A 25,078-nucleotide genomic window follows, 5' to 3' on the forward strand; every position below is an offset into this window, starting at 1 on the left:
TAAAGATATTTACAGGCAGTTCTTTAAAGTCAGCACTTAGTCTATTAAACATCCTTAGTCCAAGAACTAGGTAAGAGTTATGCGATTTTGATAATCTATGGTATGGTACGTCTACAGATGTTCTGTTTCTAGTATTATGGCTATGAATATCACTTCTCAACACAAAATTAGACACTTTGTTTCTAATGTACATTAAAACATTGTAGATGAATAAGTTTACTACTGTAAGACACTGCAATTTAATAAACAGAGGTTTACAATGTTCTGTGTTATCAGAATCCATTATTATTCTTATTACTTTCTTCTGTAAAAGTAAAATGTCATTTACATGACAGCTACTACCCCACAGTAAAATTCCATAAGAGATGATGCTTTGGAAGAACGCAAAATATGCTGATCTCACATAGTCATTGGGAACATGTCTTTTTAAATTTCGAATTAGATAAATAACTCTTGAAAGCCTAGCCAATATATTTTTAATGTGTGGTTCCCATGTCAATTTATTGTCAATAGTAACACCTAAAAATTTAACAGTTTCTAATTCCTGGTAGTTAGGAATCTCTTTGAGGCTAAAGTAAAGTGTCTGGGTTTTGTTTTCATTTAGCAAGAAGCCATTAGCTTTGAACCATAATGAGGACTGAGCAAGGGTATTTTCGGACAGTGTTTTCAGCGTACCTAGATCCGAGCTTTTATGTACAAAAGTTGTGACATCAGCATACAATATTGTATGAGAATTTATGAATAAGGGCAGGTCATTAATCATTAGTATAAACAGTAAAGGTCCAAGCACTGACCCTTGAGGCACTCCGTACCTAACATTAACCAAATTTGATTTCTCCCTACCAATGCACACAACTTGTTGACGGTTCTCTAGAAAAGACCTGAACATATTTATACTGTTGTCATCAAAACCATAGTAAACTACCTTATTCAGCACAGTGTCATGCTCTACACAGTCAAAGGCTCTGCTCAGGTCACAAAATGTAGCCTGGGCATAGTCCCTAGCCTCGAACACATCTAGGACTAATTTTACAAGGGAGTCCATTGCATCCATTGTGGATTTACCTTTCCTAAATCCAAACTGTTTATCACTAATTATATTTAGTTTACCCAAGTAGGCACTAACTTGCTCATACATAATCGTTTCTAAAATCTTTGAAAAAACTGGGGTTATGGATATAGGTCTGTAACTAGCGGGACAGTTCTTTTCCCCTTTTTTGTATATGGGCACAACTCTAGAAATTTTTAGTATGTCAGGGAACTTACTTTCAACTAGGCATTTGTTAACACAAAAGGTTAAAGGATAAATCACACAATCAATAACATCTTTCAACAAATTACATGACATATCATAGTAATCAACACTAACTGAAGGTTTGAAATTTTTCACTATTTTTAGGATATTATTTGGGCTCACTTCTGTGAAAGTGAAGGTGCTTGGGGGAAGCTTTTCAAAGCAGCTGTCCATAATACTAAGTGCATTTTCAGGTGGTTTGATTATTGAACTACTAATTTCGTCAATGGATTGAATGCAATATTTATTAAATTCTCCTGGGGTAATGGCAATTTCTTCTTTGTGTTTAGTGTGTGCAATGGAGTTAATTACACTCCAGGCCTTCTTGCGTTTGTTGTTATATTTTTCAATGTTTACTATGTTATGCAGTTTCTTTGCTTCATTTATTGCCTTCCTATACTTGCATTTAGCTTTAGCATACAGGTCTTTATACAGTTCTGATTTACTAGTTTTGTACAGACTAGAATACAGCATAACAGTATTTTTCAGTTTCCCTAACTGTGGAGTATACCATTCCTTCATTTTTCTTTTCTTGTAATTACTACTAATATTCACTGTACATTTTTTTCAGCGGGGTGTTATTTTCAAATACATTTAAAAAGATGGAGAAAAACATTGTGAATACAATATCAGCTAAACAGTGTTGAAGCCTAATAAAACATGTGTCCCAACTGAAATAAGTGAGGGCATGTCTAAACCTATCCATCCTCTCTCTGCTCACTGGTCTAGTAATCACAGTTTTAGATTCTGGTTTGGTGCAGTCTGAAGTTACATTATTAAGACTAAGATATACTGCATCATGGTCTGAGAAAGGGAAACTAATTACATCAGTGGACATACAAGTTCTCTTAATATTAGTAAATATATTGTCTAGACAGGATGAGCCTCTGGTAGGTTTGCAGTTAACATAGCACAGGTTAAATTGTTGAAGCACATTTTTGAGCTCTGTCACAGTTTTCTTGTCCTGCAGGACATCAAAACTTGAATTGATATCCCCTCCAATGACAACATTGTATTTTTTCCATTTTGGTATACATATGTACATTAAGAGTTCCTCAAGTTTCTCCAGAAAGATATGGGGGGTCACCACTAGGTGGCCTGTACACTACTACTACCATTAGCTTAAGGCTCTCAATTACTAGACCTGACATTTCAAAATGCATTTCATCACAAAGGGTATTGAGATCTATCCTGCCACAGTTTGGTGCAAGAGGAGTTTTTGCATATATTGCTACCCCACCACCTAAGTGCTGTTTTCTGCAATAGCAACTAAGTAGTGTGTAATCATCCAATACTTTGTACCCAAGCTCATCCTCTTTACACCAATGTTCACTTAAACATAGAATATCTATCACGTTTTCATTTGAAAATTCGTTGACAATTAAGTTTTTATCTGCCATGCCCTGAATATTGAGGTAGCATATTTTAAACTCTACTTTAGGCATTTCTTTTTTTGCATATTCTCTTAGTTGACATGACTTACTGTTACTGCATGAAAGTTGACCAGGTTGTGTCCTTATGTTACTAGAACACCCAACCTGGTCTATGCATACAAGTTTTTTGTCATCTCAGTTGAAACATAATCCAAACACATTACTGGTCTTTTTTCCTTCTCTAGCTTATCCAATACTATTCCGATAATTGTATCACTTAAAACACGTTTACTTAGATAGCTGAAATGTTGACCATGCTTGGTATGCCATTCTCTGCTACAACTACTGGTGTTAATTAAGAAAACATTCTTAAAGTGCTTACAGATAGTTTTGTACTCCTTGTTTGTCTGCTCCACTTCCTTATTCACACATGACCACTGGGGCAAATCATGTCGATGTGGCACATTAACAACAATCATGTTGGTGTGGGTTAACATTCCGAGAGTCTTCTTCAGTGTCAAAGTAGCAATCTTCCTTTCATTTCTGCTGACGTCGTTTGCTCCGGCCATTACCACTACAAAGTCTCTGTCCGCGAGGACTGTGCTTTCTTTCTTGATTGATGTTAAAACATCTCGTAAACCAGCTCCTGATTTAACGGTACCTTCTATTTCAAACTCGTTAATCACACGAGGTCCGCTTTCCATTAACATAGCTGCTAATCCTCTGGCGTAACTGTCTGAATAAATCTTGATTTTACGTTTTTTCTTATACCTTACTTGGCTGTTCACTAAGTTTTGAGAGTCCTGCACCACCTTATCAGATGAGTGTGCTGATACAGTTTCTATGTCATCTGTGTTTTGAAGCAAATTATATTTGTTATTTAATGGTAACACAAAGTCCTGCCTATGTTTATTGTTAATATGTTTGTAAGCGCTCTCCTTCAATTTTACAGTTACCCATCTACTACTAGGCCTGTTGTGAGCCGTTTTAGTCGTAGCTTCACTTTCTGGCAATCCTTCCATAGGTTTGGGGATATTAAGACATACCTGATGACCACTCTCTTCCAATTTAAGCTTGAGTCTTCTGTTTTCATCACTCAGTTTTTTTAATTCGTCCTGTAAGAGTCCAATAATTGTAATATATGATAGGTTTTCCTTTTTGATACTGTCGGTCTTCCTTGCTGCATCACACGTACACGTTTCTTGATCATTAAGGGATGCAGCCTTTTGTTTACAATCCGCACAGTTCCACATAGTCGCACAATTATCATCGCTTCTCAGGGAATGATCAACCTTTCTGCAACGAAAATGAAATTTATGGTTACATTGGACACAGATGAAGCCACTTTTAACAGGTTTCGTGCACTTTTTGCAAGATTGACACTGTATAACACTATTTTTGCGAACTTCTATATTCAATACTTCCGCAACTGACGCCATCTAGTCACTAAGTGATCATGTGTGTAGTAAGTTACTTTGAGGCAATTATTATTATTAATGCTAGTTCCCTTAGGGAATATTGTGAAAATTAAATTCTTTTTGTTGTCTTTGTGATCTTTTCTCTTCACTTCAGTTGGTATCTATACACACCCCTAAAAACTTGGTGTTAGTGCCACAGCCTACAGGGTCACCATTTAATTTTAATGTAATAGCATTATTATTTTTGCATACATACAAAATTGTTACTGCTTGACTTCTTTAAGTCAAGTGTTGCTTTATTTTCCTCTGATCATTTGTGTACATCTCTTGGCAAGTTATTAGCTCCGCCCAGTCCTGGTGTCTTATGCATTATTATTGTGTTTCTCTGGTGTCAGCAAACAGAGTACCATCTTGTTGCATGACACTCACTTGGTAGGCACTAATATTGGCAAAAAAGGTACTGGGTCCAATATGCTCCATTGTGGGACAGCTATTTTGATATGTTTAACCTCTGATAGATGTTTCTCCATGCAACTGAGATTTCTGTTGGTCTTTGAAATGTCTACTCTGCATACTATATTTGTGAGAGATGAATCACCTGTTTATTGCTTCTTTTGTTCCTAGCATCTCTAATTTGTGGAGAAATATTTCATGATGTACTGTGTTGAACACATTGGACAAATCCAGAAACATTCTTGTTACCTCTATAAGGGCCTCTATTATCATTTTAGTAAATTCTGCTACCATGCTGCCTTTTCTGTACTACTGCCGTGTCTGAAGACGAATTGAACAATACTTGAGTATTTCACATTACTGCAGAATTTATAATGTCTAGTCAATTCGTTATGTGACTCTACTTGATATTTACATTGTGAGCAATGGCAAAGTAAATAGTTATTGTAGCCTTGCACATTTGTGTCTGGATAATTGAATTCTCATGAAGAAATGTTTGAAATCTATTGCAAGTAGACAGTTAATACAAATTTTTGGAGCATCACCATGATAAAAAGTCCCACACTCTCAGTTTCAGATTTCAAAAGATGGTTTTCAGTGCATCCACAACTCAACTCTGTAATCACCTCCAGTGATTGTTCTTGAACACCACATGTCTCATTGTTTTATCATATGGAAAAGAAGTTCCTCTTCATTCTCTTCTTGGGAGACCAGATTTTATGAATTGCAACAGATGTATTCTCATCTTCAAATAACTTCTTCTTTCTTTCCAAGCAATGGAAAATCTTTTTTTTCTTTTGTAATTCATCTGAAACATCATAGTACTGAAGTCAAGATTTTTTACTGTTTTACCTTACATACAAATATCCACCACTGTCAGTTTTCTTTAAAATTTCACAGCACTTGATGTGCCATTGTTCCTCTGTCATGGAATGTGGTGTACAGAATGAGCAAAGCTTTTTGTTGCTGCTCACCTGATAACAGAGATGCTGAGTCACAGATAGGCACAACAAAAAGACTGTCTGCAAGTAAGCTTCGGCCAAAAAGGTAGACACCCCTCCCCCCCCCCTACACACACACACAAACACACACACACACACACACACACACACACTCATGCGAATGCAATTCACACACACATGACCACAGTCTCTGGCTGCTGAGACCAGAGTGCAAGCAACAGCACATGATGGGAGAAGCAGCCTGGTGGTGGAGGTAAGGAGGAGGCTGGGTTAGGGAGGGGGAGGAATAGTAGGGTAGGGGTGGCAGACTATAAGTTGCTGCTTGTGGGAGCATACAGGGACATGGTGGAGAGACGGTAGGACAGCTAGGTGCAGTTGGGAGGTTAGACAAGGGGCAGGCGGTAGCAGAAAAGGAGAGAAATAAAAAGATTTGGGGTGTGTTGGTTGGGCAGAGGGCTGTCTGGTGCTGGAATGGCAAGAGGGGTGGGGTTTGGTGGATAATCAATGACTAAAAAAGGTTGAGGCCAGGAGGGTTATAGGAACGTAGGATATATTGCAGGGAGAGTTCCACCCTGTGCTATTCAGAAAAGCTGGTGTTGGTGCAAAGGAAACAGATAGTACAGGCTGTGAAGCAGTCATTGAAATAAAGAACATCATGTTGGGCTAGGTGGTCCAGTTGTTTCTTGGCCACAGTTTGGCAGTGGCCATTCATGTGGACAGACAGATTGTTGGTTGTCATACCCACATAGAAAGCAGCACAGTGGTTGTATGTTACATCCTTCCACCACTACTTACTCAAGTCCAGTCTCGAACATCATCTATCCCATCGAAGACAGGGCTACCTGTGAAACCAGTCATGTGGTCTATAAACTAAGCTGCAACCTCTGTGCTGCATTCTACGTGGGCATGACGACTAACCAGCCACTGACAAACTGTGGCCAAGAAACAGCTGGACCACACAGTTGCTGAGCATCTGCCCAACATGATGCTCTTCATTTCAAAGACTGCTTCAGAGTCAGTGCCATTTGAATCCTTCCCATGAACACCAGCTTTTCTGAACTGTGCAAGAGGGAACTCTCCATTCAATATATCCTATGTTCCCATTACATGCCAGGCTTCAGCCTATATTAGTCATTCTCCTTACCCATCTAGCCCCTTCCCTCTTAGCATTCCAGCACTAGACAGCCCTCTATTCCACCATCGCACCCACAGTCTGTTTACTTCTTTCCCTTCCCACTGCCCCACCCTGCCCTCTGTCTAACTCCCAACTGCACCTGGCTGCCCTACTCTCTCCCCACCTCATCCCTGTATGCTCCTACTTTACCATCCTCCACTCCTACCCTGCTACTGCTCCCCATCCCTGTGCCAGCCTCCTCCTTACCCCATTGCCAGGTCACTTCTCTTATCATATGTTGCTGCTCACAGTCCAGCCGCAGCAGCCGGAGACTGTGGTCATGTGTGTGTGTGTGTGTGTGTGTGTGTGTGTGTGTGAGATTAAGGAACACGGGTTTTAATTGTCGCCGTCCTCCGAAATTCATGCCTATTTGTGACTCACCATATTCGCTATATGGTGTGTAGTAGCTGTCCTTTCTATGATGGTGTCATTACTCCATCCGGGATGTTCCATTGTTTGATTTTGTACAGAATGGTAAAAATTTCACACAGATGCAAGCCAAAGGTTTCCTCACCTTAAGATGACAAACACCAAATTATCTTCAAAAAAATGGTTCAGATGGCTCTGAGCACTATGGGACTTAACATCTGAGGTCATCAGTCCCCTAGAACTTAGAACTACTTAAACCTAACTAACCTAAGGACATCACACACACCCATGCCCGAGGCAGGATTCGAACCTGCTCAGATTGTAGCGCCTAGAACCGCTCGGCTACCCCGGCCAGCAGTTATCTTCACTAGCATGTCTACTGCTGTAGCATTCTCCATAATTTCCCAAGAAGAAGAACCACCAGAATGGAAATCATTCGTCTGAATGAAGCTACGCCCCTCAAACCTTCTGAAACATAACAATATGGTAGAGAGACATGGGTGCTCTTTTCAAAGAATGAAGATATTTTCTCAAAACCTTGATCCAGTGTCAGTCCTTAAGAAAAAATTGCATTTCAAAATTGCTTACATATTTCTTTTTTCACATACAGCCCTGTTTGCTGATAACTGATCAAAAAGGCAAAGCAATATTGATTGCAAAAGCTTGAGTCCACTGCTTCTGCAAAGGGCTGCAACACCAAAAAACACCAGGACTTTCACAATTTTCAAGGTCTCTGAGATAGGCAATTATTTCAGATAACCTTCAAAACATTAGGCACTCATACATGGAACAAGTGTTCAAAACTACAACAATTTTTAAAAGACTCTACATATCCAAACAAGTGCTAGTTTCTTTTCACTCTGTTTTTGTATTTGGACAAAATAAATCATTTTTTAAATCCATTTTTCTAAATTATTAGCAATCATGGGCCCAGCACCCAGAGACAATGGCCTTGTGTGTGAAAGTTGTGCTCGTATGAATGTGTTATGTTTACTACATGTATTTCAGAAGAAGTTCTTTGTCTGGAAGCTTAAATATTTTAGCAGTCTTTTTCATTGTGCCTGCCTGCAGCTCAATGCTTCCTCCATGTAATGAGTAGCAATCTATCCTTTATATATTTTTGTTCTTCAATCCTGGACTTTCCATTGTTTGAAAGACAAGCACTGCCCACGTAGCGGAGGCAATAATTTGTAGATACAAGATAACCAAGAATTTTAACTTGGTAACTCAACTTAAGAACTTTTGTTTGGCAGAATAAAAAATATTGAACATACTGGAGCATGGTAGCTTAGCTTATTAGCTTATTCCTTTGTTTGTATTCCCTCTAGGACTTCCCTTTATCATATTAACACAACCTCTGTCTCAGAGGAGTGTATCTTTTCTTAATTGGTAAATGTAAAATATGAACTGAGCATTTTTTTTCCTCTGTTGTGGTACCTAAAAGACATCATTTTGGGTAGAAAAAGCACTTAAATTTTGAAAGGCCAGTTGTTCTTGTTGTTAGTTTTCTTGTGAAGAGTAGATTAGCAAGGAACAGAAAATATATTTTATCTTTGTTCTTGTTGTTAGTTTTCTTGTGAAGAGTAGATTAGCAAGGAACATAAAATATATTTTATCTTTTGCATTATGACCGACCTAATTTGTTTCATTTTGCCAGAAAATTATCTTTTACGTGATGGTGTTTTGTAATTTTTAGCAATAAGAGTACTTCTGGATAGTAAAGGTATCTAATAAGACCTTAATCTGGTATCTGAATAAGGTTGCATGCAGTTAAACATAATCAGCCCTTTTGTAGCAAAGAATTCACGCATATACAGTTAACAAGTGCTCTCATTTTACTGAGAATATGAAGTCATATTTTCCTTCCAATGCTTTTGCACAATGAGTAGGACTGCCATTAATCATCAATTGTTAGGTGAAGCAGTAAGTAGTGTGCAACATAAAGATCAGAGAGATGATATATTTGTCTATTTCCTTCCTTAATTTAACTATTCCAGTCCACTGGTACTGTTGAAGAGATGTGACTCTGGCCATACGGATAATTATGACTTGTCAATTGACAAATACACTTTGTTTGATTTGAATTATTGAAATTATCTTGAGATTGTATAAAATCTGGAAAGAATAGCTGAATATGAGAACTGAAAGAGAGGGAGGCTCAGCATAGTCAAATAACAGGTGCCAGTAACATAATAGTAAAGAAATATGTGAAAACTGCAACATTTTGGACTTAGGTGTAGGTAGAGACAAAAATAGATAAAAACTGATTCTTGAGTTAAAAGACAAGACACAGAGGTAGTATGAAAATTAAAATTCATAAGTAATAAATAATATTAAAAGTCATGACAAATCAGTACAGCATTTGTAAGCACTGTTGATTAGGAAGAAGTAGTATAAACAGAGAGAATATGTGCTAGGGTTTTACTTGAGGCAATTTGTACACTTTCTTCTTTTGTTCTCTTATGTTTTGGATTCAGAAGAAACTGTATTTGCTTGTAGTACTGGCCTTTCTTCTTCTTGTTACTTTTTATCAACCACAACAGAATTACAAGCAGCATTACCTTGGATGATTAACACTACCTTCCCATTTCTGTTTCAGGTCTATCCTTGGATATAACTTGTTCTGGGTTTACAACATGTTACTGGCATCTCCATCATTCTGGCTGATATCAGTGTTGACAACAGTTGTATGCCTCATACCAGATGTTACTTTTCCATTGTTACTTGGAAAGATAAATTCATACTTTAGAAAACTAAGTGTAAGTAGTCTATAAACAATAGAAAACTAAGTTTCAATAGTGTATAAACAAACAGTAACCTTATTTTGTGTTTTATATTTCTGCTATACTTTTAGTTGACCTGAAATTAAAAATGGTATCATAGTTGTTCTCATAAACTTGTTACAAGTTGAACCAGTGTAGTAGCACAAGATAAGAATTGTTCTTCATGATAAGAGAAGAATTGTTCTTCATGATACCCTCATGGCTCTCATTTGCTAATGGTGGAACAACTTGTGTTAACTGTGAATGAGGCAAGACTAAAATTTCTGCAAAACCATAAAAATACAGTAAGTTAGAAGTAGAAAGTATGCATCGAATGTAATCCTTACACACCATTTCATGTCCCTTTGTATTATGGTATTAGTGAGGATTGTTGAGTGTAATAATACAAGGTGCAAATAATAAAATATACATCTAAAAACAAAGATGATGTGACTTACCTAACGAAAGTGCTGGCAGGTCGATAGACACACAAACAAACACAAACATACACACAAAATTCAAGCTTTCGCAACCAATGGTTGCTTCGTCAGGAAAGAGGGAAGGAGAGGAAAAGACGAAAGGATGTGGGTTTTAAGGGAGAGGGTAAGGAGTCATTCCAATCCCGGGAGCGGAAAGACTTACCTTAGGGGGAAAAAAGGACAGGTATACACTCGCACACACACACATATCCAGCAGCACATACACAGACACAAGCAGACATTTGTAAAGGCAAAGAGTTCTGCCCAAACTCTTTGCCTTTACAAATGTCTGCTTGTGTCTGTGTATGTGCGGATGGATATGTGTGTGTGTGCGAGTGTATACCTGTCCTTTTTTCCCCCTAAGGTAAGTCTTTCCGCTCCCGGGATTGGAATGACTCCTTACCCTCTCCCTTAAAACCCACATCCTTTCGTCTTTTCCTCTCCTTCCCTCTTTCCTGATGAAGCAACCATTGGTTGCGAAAGCTTGAATTTTGTGTGTATGTTTGTGTTTGTTTGTGTGTCTATTGACCTGCCAGCACTTTCGTTTGGTAAGTCACATCATCTTTGTTTTTAGATATATTTTTCCCACGTGGAATATTTCCCTCTATTATATTCATAATAAATATACAGATAAACATCATAGGGGCAAAAAAAGATACTATAAGGGTTTTACACTGAAGAGCCAAAGAAATTTGTACACCTGCCTAATAACAGATAGGGCCTCCCGCAAGCACACAGAAGTGACACAACACGTCATAGCATTCACTCAACTAATGTCTGAGATAGTGCTGGAGGCAATTGACACTATGAATCCTGCAGGGCTGTCCATAAATCTGTAAGATTATGAGGGGTTGGGGATCACTTCTGAACAGCATGTTGCAAGGCATCCCAGATATGCTCAATAATGTTCATGTCTGGGGAGTTCGGTGGCCAGTGGAAGCATTTGAGCTCAGAAGAGTGTTGGAGCCACTTTGTAGCAATTCTGGATGTGGGGGTGTCACATTGTCCTGCTGGAATTGCACAAGTCCATCAGAACGCACAATGGACATGAACGGATGCAGGTGGTCAGATAGGATGCTTACGTACGTGTCACCTGTCAGAGTCATATCTAGATGTATCAATGGTCCCACATCACTCCAACTGCACACACCTCACATGATTACAGAACCTCCAACAGCTTGAACAGTCCCCTCCTGACATGCAGGGTCTAGAAACAAGGCTCCTCCAACCAGGCAACATGTTTCCAGTCATCAACAGTCCAGTATCAGTGTTGATCTACATCTGCATCATACTCTGCGAGCCACCTAATGGTGTGTGGCACAGGGTACTTTCAGTACCACTATCTGATCCTTCCAATTCTGTTCTACTCACGAATAGTGAGTGGTAAGAATGATTGTTGGTAAGTCTATGTACTGGCTCCAATTTCTCAATTTCTCAAATTTTCTCCTTGTGGTCAATATGCGAGATGTATGTCAGAGGAAGTAGTACATTGTCCGACTCCACCTGAAAAGTGCTGTCCCAAAATTTCAATAGTAAATCTCTCCATGGTGCACAATGCCTCTCTTGTAACATCTGCCAGTGGAGTTTGTTTAGCATCTCTGTAATGCTCTCTCGCCAGCTAAATGATCTCATGCTGAAACGCGCCACTCTTCGTTGGATCTTCTCTATCTCCTCTATCAGTCCTACATGGCAGGGATCCCACATAAATGAACAGTACTCAAAAATCAGGCAAACAGTGCCTTATAAGCCACTTCTTTTGTGAATGAGTTACATTTCCTTAAGATTCTTCCGATGAATCTGAGTCTGGTGTCAGCTTACCCACTATCTGTTTTATGTGGTCATTCCACTTAAGGTTGCTCTGGATAGTTACACCTAGATATTGTACATTAGACACTGTGTCCAGCTGTTTGTCATCAATAGTGTAGCTGTACAGTAGTGGATTTCTTTTCCTACGTATGTGTGCAATATGCTACATTTATTTACGTTCAGGGTTAACTGCCAGAGCCTGCACCAATCATCAGTTCTCTGCAGGTCGTCCTGTAAATTCTTACTATCTTCCAGTATTGCTACTTTGGTATAGACAACTGTATCACCTGCAAATAGCCTTAAAGAGCATCTGACGCCTTCTACTAGATCGTATATATATATATATATATATATATATATATATATATATATATATATATATATATATATATATATATATATATATATTGTAAACAGCAACTGTCCTATCACACTTCCCTGTGGTACTCCGGATATTACCTTTACATCTATCAATTTTGTTCCATTAAGAGCGACATGTTGAGTTCTATCTGCAAGAAAGTCATGAATCCAATAACAAGTCTGCTCAAATACTCTGTAAGCTCATATTTGTTTCATTAAACGGCAATGTGGGATAGTGGCAAATGCCTTACTGAAATCAAGGAACACGGCATCAACCTCAGCGCTGTTGTCCACTGTGCTGCGTACCCCATGGAGGAACAGAGTGAGCTGAGTTTCACAGGATCTCTGTTTGCAGAATCCATCTTGATTTTTATAGAGGAGATGTTCATTTTCCAAAACCATCATAATTCTTGAGCATAAAACATGTCCCATAATTCTACAACAAATTGACATCAACAATATTGGTCTATAATTGTGTGGATCTGTCTTACAGTCTTTTATCCAGTTGTTAGGTACCTTTCGTTGCTCAAGAGATCTACAATAAATTACTGCTAGAAGTGAAGCAAGTTCTTTCACATAATCTTTATAGAATCTTTTAAGTATCTCATCTGGTCCTGACGCCGTTCCACTACTAAGCAATTGTAGCTGCTTTTCAGTTCCGTGATTGGCTATCTCAATATCTGGCAGTTCGACTTTCATACGATGATCGAAATGAGAGACAATGTTACAATCTTCCGTGGTGAAACAACTTCAGAAAACCGAATTCAGCATTTTGGCCTTCTCTCTCTTAACTTCCATTTCAGTGCTGGTGTGGTCGCTGAAAGAATGAATAGACGATTTTGACCCACTTACTGATATTATGTTTGACCAAAGTCTCTTAGGGTTTTTACTCGGGTTGGTTGACAATGTCTTACTTTCAAAATCATTGAACGCAATGCTTTTCTCATTTTTGTTTCATTCAGCTTTTGTTTATCAGCTAGGTTTTTACTTCTCTTGAATCTGAGATGAAGTGCTCTTTGTTTACGTAGTGCTTTTCTGACATGGCTATTAAACCATGGTGGATCTTTCCCATCCCTTAAAACCTTACTCGGAACATACTTGTCTAGGGCATATTGAATGATGCATTTGAATTTTTTTCGTTTGTTCTCCACATATTTGTCCTCAATGCTGACTGCTGAGATATTCTGAAATTTGTATCCTGTCACCCATGCTGAGCAAATATATCTTCCTACCTTTCTTAACATTCCTTGTAGGACCCGTCGACATAGATTCTATCACAGTGTTATGATCACTGATACCTTCCTCTATGTTAACTGATTCAATAAGTTCAGGTCTGTTTGTTGACAGGAGGTCTAAGATGTTACCCTTATGAGTTGGTTCTCTGACTATCTACTCAAGGTAATTTTTTGGACAAGACATCCAGAACAATACCACATGAATCCCTGTCTCTGGCACCAATTTTGATGGTGTAACACTCCAGATCTATACCTGGTAAGTTGAAGTCACCCCCTATTACAACGGCATGATCAGGAAAATTACTAATGATATTCTGCAAGTTCTGTCTGAAGCGCTCTACAACTACAGATCCTGACCCAGGTGGTCTATAAAAGCATCTGATCACCATTTTTGACTGTTCTTTGATACTCAGTTTCACCCAGATTAATTCACATTCATGGTAACCTCACTAGATTTTATCAAATTTTTTACTGCAATCAACATTCTGCCACCATTGGTGACTAACCTATCCTTACAATAAACATTCGAATCTGAAGTTAAGATTTCGTTGTCACTGACGTCTGGTTTCAACCAGCTTTCTGTTCCCAATACTACCTGTGCATTATAACCTGCAGCAATAAATACTAATTCTGAGCCCAGGCAAGGTGTAAAGCTTTGTGTCACGCAGTCATCAAGGGTACATGAGTGGGCCTTCAGCTATGAAAGCCAATGTTGATTATGTTTCGTTGTATGGTTTGTATGCTGACACTTATGGTCCAGCATTGAAATCTGCAGCAATTTGAGGAAGGGTTGCACTTCTGTCATGTTGAATTATTCTCTTTAGTTGTCATTGGTCCCTTTTGTGCAGGATCTTTTTCTGGCCACAGTGATGTCAGAGATTTGATGCTTTGCCGGATTCCTGATATTCTTGGTACACTCGTGAAATAGTTGTACGGGAAAATCCCCATTTCATCACTACCTCAGAGATGTTGTGTCTCATCGCTCATGTGCCGACTATCATACCACATTCAAATTCACTTAAATCTTGGTAATCTGCAATTGTAGCAGCAATAACTGGTTTAACAACTGCACCAGACACTTGTTGTCTTATATAGTCATTGCCAACCACAGTGCCACATTCAGCCTGTTCACATATCTTCGTATTTGAATAACCATGCCTATACTCAATTTCTTTGGTGCTTCAGTGTATATACACTCATGAGCAATTAAATTAGACACTGTTAGTGTACTCTGGAGAGAAAAAGTGCTTCTGTCACCTTGGCAAGCAGAATAATGCAGCACAAGTTGTGACTGGGATGTCATCAGATCTAGTGATAGCCAATGGTATGGCAGGTGAGTGCTATGTGGGCATTATGTACGATTTAGCACAATTTACAGTATGTTGTGGGTTCAATAGTAGGAAAAGGAAAAATAGCAGTTGAATATGGACTGGGGAAATGAATGAAAGAGAAAGCCACCTAAAATTTTGCACAGAGTATATTTTAATCATCACTAACACTTGGTTTAAGACCTATGAAAGAAGGTTGCATATGTGAAAGAGACCTGGAGACACCAGAAGGTTTCAGATTGACTATGTAATGGTAAGACAGAGATTTCAGAACCAGATTTTAAATTGTAAGACTTTTCCAGGGGCAGATGTGGACTCTGACCACAATTTATTGGATATGAATTGTAGATTACAGCTGAAGAAATTGCAGAAAAGTAGGAAATTAAGGAGATGGGACCTGGACAAGTTGAAAGAACCAGAGCTTGTTGAGAGTTTCAGAGAGGGCATTAGGTATCAGTTGACAAGAACAGGGGAAAGGAATACAGTAGAAAATGAATGGTTAACTTTATGAGATGAAATAATGAAGGCTGTAGCAGATCAAATATGTAAAAAGACAAGGCCACGTAAAAATCCCTGGGTAACACAGGAGATATTGAATTTAACTAATAAAAGGAGAAAATATGAAGATGAAGCAGGCTAAAGGGAATACAAAGTCTAAAAAATGAGTGTGACAGGAAGTGCAAAATAGCTGAACAGGAGTGGACAAATGTAAGGATTTGGAAGAATATTTCACTAGGGGTAAGATAGATACTGCTTAATAGAAAATTAAAGATGCCTTTGGGGAAAAGAGAAGCAGCTGTGTGAATATCAAGAGTACAGACAGAAAAATAGTTCTAAGCAAAGAAAAGAAAGCTAAAAGGTGAAAGGAGTATATAGAAGGTGTGTACAAGGGAGATGAAGCTGAAGGCAGTATTATAGAAATGGAAGAGGATGTAGATGACGATGAGATGGGAAGTATGATACTGCAAGAAGAATTTGACAAAGCACTGACAGACATACATTGAAACAAGGCTTTGGGAGTAATGACAGTCCATTAAACTACTGATAGCCTTTGGAGAACCAGCCATGGCAAAACAACTCCACCTGGTGTGCAAGATGTGTGGAGCAGGAAAATTACTCTCAGACTTCAAGAATAGTGTAATAATTCCAATTCCAAAGAAAGCAGTTGCTGACAAGTGTGAAAATTACCAAAATATCAGTTTAATAAGTCACAACTGCAAAATAATAACACGAATATTTTACAGGAGAATTGAAAAACTAGTACAAGCTGACCTCAAGGAAGATCATTTAGGATTTCAGAGAAATATAGGTTCATGCGTGACTCTACTATTATCTTAGAAGATAGGTTAAGAAAAGGCAAACCTACATTTATAGCATTTGTAGACTTGGATAAAGCTTTTGACAATGTTGACTGCAACATTCTCTTTGAAATTCTGAAGTTAACAGTGCTAAGATACAGGGAATGAAAGGTTATTTATAACTTTTACAGCAACCAGATGGCAGTCATAAGAGTTGGGGCATGAAAGGGAAGCAGTGATTGAGAATGGAGTGAGACAGAGTTGTAGCCTAGCCCTGATGTTAATCAATCTGTACATTGAGCAAGCAGTGAAGGAAATGAAAGAAAAATTTAGAGTAGAAATTAAGAAAAATTTAGTCACAATTAAAGTTCAGGGAGAATTAATAAAAGCTTTGAGGTTTGCCAATGACATTGTAATTTCATCAGAGACAGTAAAGGACATGGGAGAGCAGTTCTACAGAATGGACAGTGTCTTGAAAGGAGGAAGATGATCATCAACAAAAGCAGAACAACAATAATGGAGTTTAGTCGAATTAAATCAGTTGATACTAATATCAAAGACCTTGAGATACAAATACCTTGAGAAATGAGACACTTAAAGTAGTGCATAGGTTTTGTTATTTGGGCAGAAAAATAACTGATGATGGCCAAAGTAGAGAGGGTGTAAAATGGAGACTGGCAATCACAAGAAAAGCATTTCTGAGGAAGAGAAATTTGTTAACATTAAATATAGATTTAAGTGTTAGGAACTCTTTCCTGAAAGTATTTGTGGGGAGCATGACCATGTATGGAAGTGAAACATGGATGGCAAACAGACAAGAAGAGAATAGAGGCTTCTGAAATGTGGTGCAACAGAAGAATGTTGAAGATTACATGGTTAGATTCTGTAGGTAATGAGGAGGTACTGAGTAGAATTGAGGAGAAAAAAATTGTGGCTATTGTGGCAAATGTTCACCATCTCAATGTTGAATAATACTAACCACTGAGCATGGGTCATCCAACACACATTTCTCTACTCATAACACATTGTGGGGCGTACAGTCATGGAAAAAGGTCATGAGGGATGAGTCATGATACACAGGGTAGGAGTACATCATGAATCATAAGGCACCCTACCAGGTAACAGGCCAGACATCCAGTGAAGGTATTCTCATGAGAGGGTATTTAAATGGAATGAAACTGACAGTTAAAAGGTTGGCAGAAGAAAGTGGCATCCATCCAGAGTGTCGTTTTCAGTTTTGTGTGTTATATGTTTGCTTAAATTCAAAGACAAGAACACATATACAATATCGCAAAGCAGTTTATATAGTAGGCAACTCTTTCTATCGGAACATATGGAACTGCTTGCTACCACAATGTGGTGTATCTGAAAACACAACGATTAGTATGATTGATAAATTTCAGGTTATTGCTTTCTTCAGTACAAGAGCCCTTAAAGTCTGTCATTGTCACTCATTGTAAACCACACATGAACCTACTCTCACATCAAGTGCATCCACTTGCTGGCCTGCAGCACCCACGAGTAACTTTCATCAAGAAAACACAACAGCTCATTGCTACCAAAATGACATGAATAAAGTGTGATTAGGTGGTCCACAAGGTTGAGACATCAGTCTGTTGAAAACAACAACACTCGTGTGTTGTGTGTTGAGGATGCACTTTTGTGGTCATGATTCAGGAAGGCTCCCAAGTACTTCTCGTGGTTAACTGAGCCTTTATTATGACAATCAGGAGGTGCAGTTATCATTAGCCATAATGCCCCTGCGTATTTTGTAATGTCATCTACCTACTTTACGCTATTGTCTCAGACTTTTCTTATTTCTTGGACTAGAGAAAAAATAACTTTCTTAGTTATTGGACAAGTCAGTTGATATTTATGCAGGTAAAAGTTATTTATATGCACACATATTTCAAATTTTAAATAATACACTACATGCATTGAACAATATTAGGAGAAGGATAGATTGCTACTCACCATAAAGTTGACCTGCTGCATTGCTGAAAGGCACAATGAAAAGATTGTTACATATTTAGCTTTCAGCCAAAGCCTTCTTCACCGAATAAAACATACACACAAATTGACACAAGCAAGCACACCTCAACCACACATGACCACTACCACCACCAGCTCCAGCTGGAATTTGACTGACACATGAATACCAGTCTGGAGTGGTGTGAGGAAGGGGGGGGGGGGGGGGGGGGATAGTAGGGTACAGGTGGGAGGAGAGATGAACATTGTGTTGCAGGCGCTAGAGACTGCCAGGAGCAGCATTGGCAGGTACCCTGCTATCCCTTCCCCTCCAGATAGCTATTCACGCGACAGTCACAGTCCAGTCAGTATTGTAGTGGTAGCAGTCATGTGTGTGACATGTGCTTGCTTGTGTGAATGTGTGTGTGTTTTCTTTGATGAAGAAGGCTTTGGCCAAAATCTAAATGTGGAACGGTGTTTCTGTTGTGTCTGTCTACAACTCAACAGGTCACCTTTACAGTGAGTAGCAATCTGTACTTTTCCTAGTATTGTTGATATTTCAGTGTAGAGTTGAACATTGTGAAGTTTGTAACAGAGTTTAACTCCCATGTGGAAATAAGCTTTTTTGGCACATACTGATTGTAAGCTTTCCTTTTGGGACGTATTGCAAAATCAGTTTTCATTTTGGTTTATCAAAAGCATACAGGGCCACTTTTATTCTTCTGTTTACAGCTTTTCCTTTTAGCTAGTTGTCATCAATGGCTCCAAGTACAAAATAGCATCAACTGTTTCTACACTGCAGTGCCAAAGAAACTGGTATACGCATGCGTATTCAAATACAGAGATATGTAAACAGGCAGAGTACAGCCCTGCGGTACACCTGTATAAGACAACAAGTGTCTGGCACAGTTGTTAGATCAGTTACTGCTGCTACAATGGAAGGTTACCAAGATTTAAGTGAGTCTGAATGAGCACACGAGCAATGGGACACAGCATCTCTGAGGTAATGATGAAGTGAGGACTTCCAGTACGACCTTTTCACAAGTGTACCATGAATATAAGGAATCTGGTAAAGCATCAAATCTCCAACATTGCTGCAGCTGGAAAAAGATCCTGCAAGAAGGGGGCAATGACGACTGAAGAGAATCATTCAATGTGACAGAAATGCAACCCTTCTGGAAAATTGCTGCAGATTTCAATATAGCACGATCGACAAGTGTCAGTGTGCTAACCATTCAATGAAACATCATTAATATGGGCTTTCATAGCCAAAGGCCCATTCGTGTATCCGTGATGATTGAGCAACATGAATCATAATGCCTCGCCTGGGTCTGTAAACACTGACATTGGACTGTCGATGACTGGAAGCGTGTTTCCTGGTTGGATGAGGCTTGTTTCAAATTGTATCAAGTGGATGGATGTGAGCGGGTATGGAGACAACCTCATAAATCCATGGACCATGCATGTCAGCAGAGGACTGTTCAAGCTGTTGGATGCTCTGTAATGGTGTGGAGCGTGTGCAGTTGGAGAGAGATGGGATCCCTGATACGTATAGATACGACTCTGCAAGTGATGTGTATGTAAGCATCCTGTCTGATCACCTGCACCCATTCATGTCCATTGTGCATTCCGACGAACTTGGGCAATTCCATCAGGACAATGTGACACCCCACATGTCCAGAACTGCTACAGAGTAGCTCCAGGAACTCTTTTCCGAGTTTGAACACTTCCACTGGCCACCAAACTCCCAAGACATAAGCATTATTGAGCAAATCTGGGATGCCTTGCAACATGCTGTTCAGAAGAGATCTCCACCTCCTTGTACTCTTACAGATTTATGGACAGCCCTGCAGGAGTCATGGTGTCAGTTTCCGCCGGCACTATTTCAGACATTAGTTGAGTTCTTGCCACATCGTACTGCTGCAGTTCTGCATGCTCACGGGGGCTCAACATGATATTAGGCTGGTGTACCAGTTTCTTTGGCTCTTCAGTGTATGACTGCATTGTTAAATAGTACTGTTTTCTTTTCAGTGTGTTGGTTATAAATTATTTTTTTCTTATTGTTATTGAATTTCAAACCACCTTTAAAATTTATTCTCTTAAGGTCAACCATTATTGTTGAAGCTTATTTGCACTAGAGGAAAAGTGATATGGTTTAGGTATGATCTATCAACATGTATTTATTCTTTGTGCTCCCAGTTTAAGAATCTGAAAATACTGTAGGGCTGCTGAGGATAGTTTTAATACTATAGAGTCACCTTGTTTGACAACTCTTCTAATTCTGAAATTCTCAATGTACCTTTCTGTCAAAATCTTTTGGAAAATCTAAGAATACTAGGCGAAGCAGTAATGCATACTCACTACTGCATCATATCATTTTTTTCATGATTTGCAAATGGTCCTTTGTTCTTTATTCACTTCTAAAATCACATTGTTCCTTTGCTTCACTGAATCCATTATTTTTCCTGTAGTTGCTGGTAATGATTTGAGTGAATATTTTGTACATTACATAGAGGAGGCCTAGAGGACTACATCTTCAATCTTACACCTGCCTGCCCCTTTCTTGTGTAGAAGAATAGTTACAGTATTCAAATTCCAGAGAACTGCACTGATCCACAGGCATTCTGTTAGGAACTTCGTAATTTTCCATTGTATTACTGTGCTTCTAACTTCCTTTCCTATTATAACATCTCACATCCAGGCACCATTTATTTCTTTATACTTCATAACATCATTTAACATTTCATCTGGAACATCATAATTTTCATTGTTACTTATCTATATTTCTTAAATACCAATGAAACCTTTGAATGCTCATACAATTTTCCTTCTGTTATTAGTTATTGTGCCACCAGCCATTTTAATAGCTGAAATGTGCCATCATCCAAACATCAGCTTTTGTTTCATTTTCTTCACATCCTTAGTGTTTCTCTTATCAAATTTTCATTGTGTCTTCTCATACTGTCTTGAACATATTTTTGAACAGTTTTGTGAAATTCAACAGATTCTATCACTGTTCAAAACTTGCACCATACCATTAAATACTTGCCTCATTCTATTTGTGTTTTCTTTTTTTCTGCTTTCTTCATCCATGTGACATCATCTGCTGATTGCATAAGCACCTTTGTTAAATAATTTCCACTTTCATCCCATTTTCTAAGATTATTTTAACCTGGTATAGCTTCCCATTATAAAATAAACTTTGAAAATTTACATTTCTTACTTGTTGCCTGGTGAGTCTGATTCTGTATAGCTCCAAAATTATTATTTTCCCATCATCTTTTGAGTCTATATTCACTTGCATATGCACGAGTGCTTCAGAACTACCATATCTTGGACAGTTTCTTTCTTTATTATTTTTTAAAATAAGATATAAGCAATTCCATTTTTCGTTCCAGTTCGTTCGTAACAAAAACAGTTTGTCTGGTTCATTCTTGTAACCATGTTAAGGACAAATACTGTTGTGCTCCCAAACTTTTGTTAACATAGGATTATGTCATATATAGTGTAATATTTAAAGTTTCCCTCTGAAAAATGACATTTTAATTACTTTTATTGCAGTGAGATTTGCTGTCGTTTATCAAATTCTGTAATTATTCGTAGAAGTATTGTAACTGCTCTCAGGATGTGAGTGTGATTGCCAACATATGAATGCTCTCCATGGGACATCTTTTATTTTTTATTTATAAAGCTCCTGCTTGTTATTCTGTTTCTGATTGCTTTAGTACCTGTAACATTGTTTAATTTTCTGTTTACAGTAAAGCTTACACTTGATTTTTCTCCCTTCTCTGTTGCTCTGTAATGAAATCAGTCCACATTTTAAATCTATTGGGTCTTCATTTTCTTGCTATACTTCTGATAATACAATCTATTATTTCCCATTTTATTTTTATCTGTTTACCTCCCTATCAAACTCCTCTAACCTATCTTCAGAATCCTAAAGCTCTGCAATTTATTGTCCCTAAATAAAAAGACGAAGAAGTAATTGGGTGGTTCAAATGGCTCTGAGCACTACGGGACTTAACATCTGAGGTCATCAGTCCCCTTAGAACTACTTAAACCTAGCTAACCTAAGGACATCACACACATCCATGCCCGAGGCAGGATTTGAACCTGCGACCATAGCAGTTGCGCAGTTCCGGACTGAAGTGCCTAGGACCGCTCGGCCACCGCGGCCGGCTAGAAGTAATTGGACTTCTAAAGTCATGTTATAGCCTATTAAGTGATAATTCATCTGCCAAGATGTGGATACAGAAATAGCTTACCACACCAGTTGGCCTCAAGACACTGCCTGAGTTATCTTGGTGCTATACCCTAATATTTTCCACCTAGACCAGGACAATGACATCACTGGAACTTACATGTACTAAGCAGAGCATCTAACATCTCTTCTCATGGATCACTTATTGATCAAAGCACAAAGAGTCTGGTGAGATGTGTAAAAATTTATTCAGAAACAAGATGAAGTTGTCCTTAACTATTCACAGCGTGTTTATTAGGCATGGTCTTATTGGAGTGTTATGTCCCTGCCTTCCTCCAACCTTCGACCTGACCTAGCTAGCCAATTGTAAGGGTACATATCGTTAAAATCACACTCTGAATTACTGTGGAACTTTGCACTATTCACATTATCAAACCTCTGTCAGGTAATATATGCGAGAGTTGAGGATATTCACAACTGTGAAACATAAGAGACATTATGTATGTAGTAATTGGTGGAATGGCCTTGTGAAATTATCAATCACACACTATAAGGTGGACAGTGAAGAATAAGTGTAATTGTTAATCAACACCCTGCTGTGGAAGTTTATTTAAAATTTCTGCAGAAACCAAACTGCAGTCACTGGACATGAAAAGGAAGCAGTGACTGAAAAGGGAGCAAGAGAGGGTTGTAGCCTATCCCCAATGTTATTTCAGTCTATACGGCGAGCAAGCTATAAACAAAACCAAGAAGAAATATGGAGTGCAAATTAAAGTTCAAGGATAAAAATTAAAAACTTTTGAGATTTGCCATGGACACTGTAAAGGTTCCGGAAGAGCAATTAAATGGAATGGATAGTGCCTTGAAAAGAGAATATAAGGTGAACATTAACAAAAGCAAAACAAGTTAACCAGCTTGTCATTGTTGTTGTTGTGGTCTTCAGTCCAGAGACTGGTTTGATGCAGCTCTCCATGCTACTCTATCCTGTGCAAGCTTCTTCATCTCCCAGTACCTACTGCAACCTACATCCTTCTGAATCGGTGTAGTGTATTCATTTCTTGGTCTCCCTCTACGATTTTTACCCTCCAGTACTAAATTGGTGATCCCTTGATGCCTCAGGACATGTCCTACCAACCGATCCCTTCTTCTGGTCAAGTTGTGCCACAAACTCCTCTTCTCCCCAATTCTATTCAATACCTCCTCATTAGTTATGTGATCCACCCATTTAATCTTCAGCATTCTTCTATAGAACCACATTTCGAAAGCTTCTCTTCTCTTCTTGTCCAAACTATTTATCGTCCATGTTTCACTTCCATACATGGCTACACTCCATACAAATACTTTCAGAAACGACTTCCTGACACTTAAATCCATACTTGATGTTAACAAATTTCTCTTCTTCAGAGACACTTTCGTTACCATTGCCAGTCTACATTTTATATCCTCTCTATTTCGACCATTCTCTGTTATTTTGCTTCACAAAAAGCAAAACTCAGCTACTACTTAAAGTGTCTCATTTCCTAATCTAACTCCCTGAGCATCACCTGATTAAATACAACTACATTCCATTATCCTCGTTTTGCTTTTGTTGGTGTTCATCTTATATCCTCCTTTCAAGACACTCTCCATTCCATTCAACTGCTCTTCCAGGTCCTTTGCCATCTCCGACAGAATTAAGTCATCGGCAAACCTCAAAGTTTTTATTTCTTCTCCATAGATTTTAATTGCTACTCCAAATTTTTCTTTTGTTTCCTTTACTGCTTGCTCAATATATACATTGAATAACATCAGGTATAGGCTACAACCCTGTCTCACTCCGTTCCGAACCACTGCTTCCCTTCCGTGCCACCTGGTTTCTGTAAAAATTGTAAATAGCCTTTCGCTCCCTGTATTTGACCTCTGTCACCTTCAGAACTTGAAATAGAGTATTCCAGTCAACATTGTCAAAAGCTTTCTCTAAGGAGGTTTGCCTTTCCTTAATCTACCTTCTAAAATAAATCGTATGGTCAGTATTGCCTCGCATGTTCCAACATTTCTAAGGAATCCATTTATCTGTAAAGAATTCATGTTAATATTTTGCAACCATGACATATTAAACTAATAGTTCGATAATTTTCAGACCTGTCAACACCTGCTTTCTTTGGGATTGGAATTAATATATTCTTCTTGAAGTCTGAGGGTATTTCGTCTGTCTTATACGTCTTGCTCATCAGAAGGTAGAGTTTTATGATGGCTGGCTCTCCCAAGGCTATCAGTAGTTCTACTGGAATGCTGTCTACCTCTGGGGCCTTGTTTCGACTTAGGTCTTTCAGTGCTCTGTCAAACTCTTCACACAGTACCATATCTCCCATTTCATCTTCAACTATGTCCTCTTCCATTTGCATAATGTTGCCCTCAAGTAAATTGTCATTGTATAGACCCTCTATATACTCCTTCCACCTTTCTGCCTTCCCCTCCTTGCGTAGAACTGGTTTTCCATCTGAGCTCTTGATATTTATACAAGTGGTTCTCTTTTCTCCAAAGGTCTCTCTAATTTTCCTTTAGGCGGTATCTATCATACCTTAGTGATGTATGTGCTTCATGCAAAATTCCACCAGG

At 38.5% G+C, this 25,078-nt stretch overlaps 1 protein-coding gene across 4 annotated transcripts in view; it reads left to right on the forward strand.

The window, feature by feature from the left end:
* The window catches only part of LOC126236641 (phospholipid-transporting ATPase IF-like), a 683,598-nt gene that overhangs the window by 639,577 nt on the left and 18,943 nt on the right, over positions 1 to 25,078 (forward strand). For all 4 annotated transcript variants that reach the window (XM_049946098.1, XM_049946097.1, XM_049946100.1 and 1 more), the window contains one exon: positions 9,643 to 9,802. In XM_049946098.1, coding sequence (XP_049802055.1) covers positions 9,643 to 9,802 — 160 coding nt within the window. The remainder of the gene's footprint in view (positions 1 to 9,642; positions 9,803 to 25,078) is intronic.

Source organism: Schistocerca nitens, chromosome 2 (assembly GCF_023898315.1).
Source record: "Schistocerca nitens isolate TAMUIC-IGC-003100 chromosome 2, iqSchNite1.1, whole genome shotgun sequence".
In the NCBI taxonomy this organism is placed as follows: Eukaryota; Metazoa; Arthropoda; class Insecta; order Orthoptera; family Acrididae; genus Schistocerca; species Schistocerca nitens.